This window comes from Portunus trituberculatus, chromosome 43, assembly GCF_017591435.1.
Source record: "Portunus trituberculatus isolate SZX2019 chromosome 43, ASM1759143v1, whole genome shotgun sequence".
Lineage (NCBI taxonomy): Eukaryota > Metazoa > Arthropoda > Malacostraca > Decapoda > Portunidae > Portunus > Portunus trituberculatus.
This window is the reverse complement of record NC_059297.1, coordinates 21,310,665-21,316,689: the sequence shown is the minus strand read 5'-3', so window position 1 is coordinate 21,316,689 and position 6,025 is coordinate 21,310,665. Positions and strand designations below refer to the sequence as shown.

General features: G+C 49.5%; 1 protein-coding gene across 1 annotated transcript in view; it reads right to left on the bottom strand.

Moving 5' to 3' along the window:
* Nucleotides 1-5,595, bottom strand: part of LOC123518348 (mucin-5AC-like) — a 5,677-nt gene extending 82 nt beyond the window's left edge. The window contains 3 exon segments of the mRNA XM_045279117.1: nt 1-2,938; nt 2,941-4,243; nt 5,540-5,595. The exon segment at nt 1-2,938 is cut by the window's left edge and continues 82 nt beyond it. Coding sequence (XP_045135052.1) covers nt 30-2,938; nt 2,941-4,243; nt 5,540-5,551 — 4,224 coding nt within the window. The 5' untranslated portion in view covers nt 5,552-5,595 and the 3' untranslated portion in view covers nt 1-29.
* Between the last annotated feature and the right edge of the window lie 430 nt (nt 5,596-6,025).

The window sequence follows — 6,025 nt, the reverse complement described above, 5'->3', positions numbered from 1 at the left end:
GTCGGTCATTCTGTTTCAGGAAATTGAAATTACTGGCAGTCCTTTAGGTAAATGGGCTGACCAGGATAGGGAGCAAAGATACGGTCAGCGAGACCGTGGGGGGGAACATTGTACATGACCGCAGGTGCGGTAATTACTGCTGGTGCTGGTAACACTCCTCGCGCTGTGGAGGCGCGGAGAGCTGCACTCTCAGCAGCGCGGAACTTTGCCATAAAGGCTTCCCGTGCTGCCTTCACCTCAGGTGTTTCTGAAACGGGCACGGGAGCGGGACCTGGATGATGAGTGCCAGCAATAGTATAGAGGGTGGTCTCGATTTTAGGAACTCTGGCAGCTGCCTCGTTCCAAAGGGCCATGAACTCTTCTGTAGCCCTTTGAACATCTGCTGCTGGTTGAACTGGCCTAGGTGCAGAATATGGTGTTGCGGAAACAGTGTATTTGATTTGTGATGCCCGTTCAGCTGCAGAACGCCATGCAGTCATGAATTCTGCTGTAGCCTTTTGAACTTCGGGAGTAGCCTGGACCTGCACGGGGAAGGAAGTGATAGCTTGTTCAACAACAGTTCCTCGTCGAGCAGCAGCATTCCATGCAGCCATAAAGTCCTGCGTTGCTTGCCTGACTGCAGCGGTTTCCTGAACTCCATCAGGACCGATAACAGCTGGAATTTGTGCAGCGGTCTTAGCAGCTGCATTCCAAGCCGCCATGAACTCAGCAGTAGCCCTCTGCACCTCCGCAGTAGGTCCCACAGGTCCTGCTGGAGCAGCAGAATAGGTCACAGCTACAGGGGCACGAGGAGCAGCAGGTGCTGGGGCAGAGTAAGCAACAGGAGCTGGTGCTGGAGCAGCTGGCTGTCCATATTGTGTAGCTCCCATAATGATGTTGACGTCAGGAGCAGCCTGTGCAGCAGCAGCAGCAGCCCTCCAGATCTTCATGAACTCAGCAGAGGCTCTTTCCTGTGCAACAGTGAACTGGGGAACTCCATCCACAACCCTGGGTGCTTCGCCAGGAGCAGCTCCTGCCACCTGGTAGATGGTTGGCTGAATGCTGCGAACTCTGGCCGCGGCCTGATTCCAGGCTGCCATGAATCGTTCTGTTGCCCTTCTGACCTCATCAGTAGGCTGCACTGGTGAAGGAGCTCCTGCTGAGTATGTCACGGCTTGCCTGATGGCGGATGCCTGCCTGGCAGCAGCCTCAAAGGAAGCCATGAAGGAAGCTGTAGCACGCTGCACTGCAGCTGTTGGCTGGACTGGTCTTGGGAGAGCAAGTGCTGCAGATTCTACAGTGACTGCTCGCTGGGCAGCCTTGTTGTAGGCAGCCATGAACTCTTCTGTGGCTCTTCTTACCTCTTCAGTTACCTGGACCTGCTGAGGCATCTGTACGGTGAAGGCACCAGTTGGAGTGGCTCTCACGAGGGTAGCTTCAATCTTGGCAGCCCTCGCTGCTGCCTGGTTCCATGCAGCCATGAACTCAGCAGTAGCTCTTTGCACCTCTGGGGTAGGTCCCACAGGCATGGGTGGTGCAGCAGAATAACTCACAGCAGCAGGAGCTCGGGGAGCTGCTGGGGCTGGGGCAGCAGGTGCTGGTGCAGCATAGCCTACAGGTGCTGGAGCTCGTGGAGCGGCTGGCTGTCTGAGTTGACTAGCTCCCATAATGATGTTGACATCAGGAGCAGCTTGAGCAGCAGCAGCAGCAGCCCTCCAGATCTTCATGAACTCAGCAGAGGCTCTTTCCTGTGCTACAGTGAACTGGGGAACTCCATCCACAACCCTGGGTGCTTCACCAGGAGCGGCTCCTGCCACCTGGTAGATGGTTGGCTGAATGCTGCGAACTCTGGCCGCGGCCTGATTCCAGGCTGCCATGAATTGTTCTGTTGCCCTTCTGACCTCATCAGTAGGCTGCACTGGTGAAGGAGCTCCTGCTGAGTATGTCACGGCTTGCCTGATGGCGGATGCCTGCCTGGCAGCAGCCTCAAAGGAAGCCATGAAGGAAGCTGTAGCACGCTGCACTGCAGCTGTTGGCTGGACTGGTCTTGGGAGAGCAAGTGCTGCAGATTCTACAGTGACTGCTCGCTGGGCAGCCTTGTTGTAGGCAGCCATGAACTCTTCTGTGGCTCTTCTTACCTCTTCAGTTACCTGGACCTGTTGGGGCATCTGCACGGTAAAGGCGCCAGTTGGAGTAGATTTGACGAGGGTAGCTTCAATCTTGGCAGCCCTCGCTGCTGCCATGTTCCATGCAGCCATGAACTCAGCAGTAGCCTTCTGCACCTCTGGGGTAGGTCCCACTGGCTTTGGTGGTGCAGCAGAATAGGTAACAGCAACAGGAGCACGAGGAGCAGCTGGTGCTGGAGCTGGTGCTGGAGCAGCGGGTGCTGGGGCAGCTGGTTGTCTGTATCGGCTAGCTCCCATAATGATGTTGACATCAGGAGCAGCTTCAGCAGCAGCAGCAGCAGCCCTCCAGATCTTCATGAACTCAGCAGAGGCTTTTTCCTGTGCTACAGTGAACTGGGGAACTCCATCCACAACCCTGGGTGCTTCACCAGGAGCGGCTCCTGCCACCTGGTAGATGGTTGGCTGAATGCTGCGAACTCTGGCCGCGGCCTGATTCCAGGCTGCCATGAATTGTTCTGTTGCCCTTCTGACCTCATCAGTAGGCTGCACTGGTGAAGGAGCTCCTGCTGAGTATGTCACGGCTTGCCTGATGGCGGATGCCTGCCTGGCAGCAGCCTCAAAGGAAGCCATGAAGGAAGCTGTAGCACGCTGCACTGCAGCTGTTGGCTGGACTGGTCTTGGGAGAGCAAGTGCTGCAGATTCTACAGTGACTGCTCGCTGGGCAGCCTTGTTGTAGGCAGCCATGAACTCTTCTGTGGCTCTTCTTACCTCTTCAGTTACCTGGACCTGCTGAGGCATCTGTACGGTGAAAGCACCAGATGGAGTGGTTTTACGAAGGTCGCTTCAATCTTGGCAGCCCTCGCTGCTGCCTGGTTCCAGGCAGCCATGAACTCAGCAGTAGCCTTCTGCACCTCTGGGGTAGGTCCAACAGGTCCGCGTGGTCCAGCAGAATAGGTCGCAGCAACAGGGGCACGAGGAGCAGCTGGTGCTGGAGCAGCTGGTTGTCCATATTGTGTAGCTCCCATAATGATGTTGACGTCAGGAGCAGCCTGTGCAGCAGCAGCAGCAGCCTTCCAGATCTTCATGAACTCAGCAGAGGCTCTTTCCTGTGCAACAGTGAACTGGGGAACTCCATCCACAACCCTGGGTGCTTCGCCAGGAGCGGCTCCTGCCACCTGGTAGATGGTTGGCTGAATGCTGCGAACTCTGGCCGCGGCCTGATTCCAGGCTGCCATGAATCGTTCTGTTGCCCTTCTGACCTCATCAGTAGGCTGCACTGGTGAAGGAGCTCCTGCTGAGTATGTCACGGCTTGCCTGATGGCGGATGCCTGCCTGGCAGCAGCCTCAAAGGAAGCCATGAAGGAAGCTGTAGCACGCTGCACTGCAGCTGTTGGCTGGACTGGTCTTGGGAGAGCAAGTGCTGCAGATTCTACAGTGACTGCTCGCTGGGCAGCCTTGTTGTAGGCAGCCATGAACTCTTCTGTGGCTCTTCTTACCTCTTCAGTTACCTGGACCTGCTGAGGCATCTGTACGGTGAAGGCACCAGTTGGAGTGGCTCTCACGAGGGTAGCTTCAATCTTGGCAGCCCTCGCTGCTGCCTGGTTCCATGCAGCCATGAATTCAGCAGTAGCTTTCTGCACCTCTGGGGTTGGACCCACTGGTCCGCGTGGTCCAGCAGAGTAGGATGCAGAATAAGCAGCAGCGGCATGTGTTCTTGGGGCATGTGGCTGTCTGAATCGACTTGCTCCCATGATAATGTTGACATCGGGAGCAGCTTTAGCAGCAGCTGTGGCAGCAGCAGAAGCAGCCCTCCATGTAGCCATGAACTGAGCAGTGGCTTCCTGAACAGATGGACCGTCATCCACTTCCACCTTCGGAGCAGGAGCTGAAACAGATGGAGCAGCAGCTTCCGCTTTTGGAACAGTGTAAGAAACAACAGTCAGAGAAGGTTTCGAAATGTCGACGGAAGAAGAGGCTCCACCACCGTCGGCGGAGGAAGTTGAAGAAGATGAACTGGAAGATGAAGAAGAACTGCCATCACTGTCAGAGGTGGAATACCTCACTGTGTACCCTTCACAGTCGTCATCGTCATCGGGGACGGGCGACCCTAAAGCTGTAGCCAGCAGGAGTATTACCACCTGAAACACAAATATGTTGGTATGAAAGATGTTATCTTCCTAGTTGCTGTAAGTAACAATAAATTCATTTTTATATCACGAAAATAATTATAAATATAATTTTGTTATATTTTAATTGAGGAGAATGAAATTTTGCTAACTTTTGTTTGATTTTGTTTTAATCTGTTATAAAGTGTGACGATATGAATATGTAAGTACCTACATATGGAAATAATTCATATTTATGTATGTATTCATATATATATATATATATATATATATATATATATATATATATATATATATATATATATATATATATATATATATATATATATATATATGCCTATTTTTCTCAATAGTATTGTTTAGTTGGAAATTGAATGTCTTAGCATGGGAGACATGCATGATGTTTATTCTTTGTGTCAAATTTAGCTTTATTGTATCTCCGAATATTTTTTTTTTTTTTGTAAAATATTGTTTTGTTTCTTTTTCATTTATGATGCAAAATATCGTCTTTGAAAAGATCGTCTTTTATAAACCATAATGTAAAAGTAGATATATGTATTTTGCATACATGAACCAGTTGCAGTAGTAAACTTTTATAAGCAACGTCATGAATTATTTCAAATGTTTGCGTGAGGTCCACCTTGAGTCACATTATTTAAAAAAAAATTGGATGCCCTTCCTGTCCCAGGAATAAAGGCAATTCAGACTATAACACTGGTTCAGGATGAAGAAACTATGTCATATTTTCTCTTTGTTGAACTACCTTATCGACATTCTTTTTTTTTTTTTTCTTTAAACGATGTTGATTAATTTTCATACTATGTCAGAATACTATATTGTAATAAATGAACCTCTTTCTTGTGACATTCATATTTTGATGAAGCTGACGAAACTTATATTCTTTAGTTATCTAACAGGCCGTGTAACCTTCAATAATCTAAAAGGTTCTCACTGATCAATATTGAGTCACTCGCAGTATGTCGCCACTTGAACACAGTGTTCCTTGAATTCTCACAGAATATTCTTGCACTGTAGAAAAATGTAACACGGATGTGGTGAAGCACTGTGTTAGATATGCATCGACCTGTTTCTTGTCATAATGAATAGCAAGTTAGTGTAAAGTTGTTAGAGGATGAGTTGTATGATGCACAGATTGCATCATAATAAGAAGACATGTCCAAAATGTTTCCAAGTTGTAAGTGTGTTGCACAGCACGGGAGTGTGGTTTCATTGTTGTGTTGCACAGTGGAGAGAAGGTGTTGTTTGAGGCGAGTGAGGTGATGTGGAAAGAGTTCACTGGGAGCTCACCCAAGTCTTCATGGCACCGGTCTCCTTTGTGCCCTGCCTTGGAGCGGCCAGCGTGGCGTCTTATATACCCGAAGCCACGCCCGCTTCTCCCCTTGTCTCCCTCCTTACCTCAGGCACGGGCAGCCAATCTTGTCCTGTCTGACTCGTAACTACCCGCCCTCTTCTACCTCCACACCCTCCATTATGTGCTGCCTCCCTCCTCACTTGGACCTCTTTTGTCCTGTCTTCGTCGTCCATTAATCACCTTTATTTATTTATTTATTTATTTATTTATTCATTTATTCTTTATTTATTTCTGTTCATCATGAACACACCTCGGCTCTATACACACTTGTTATTGTGCCAGTACTCCTGTGCTCATTATGTGAGGAACTAGCGTTTGGGTCCTTTATTTGCATTGTAAATGATGTAACAGTGTCATCTTTCGCTTGTACTTTTATTGGCTCTGTTTCCAGTGAATCCACTTACCTTATTTAGTATGATAGA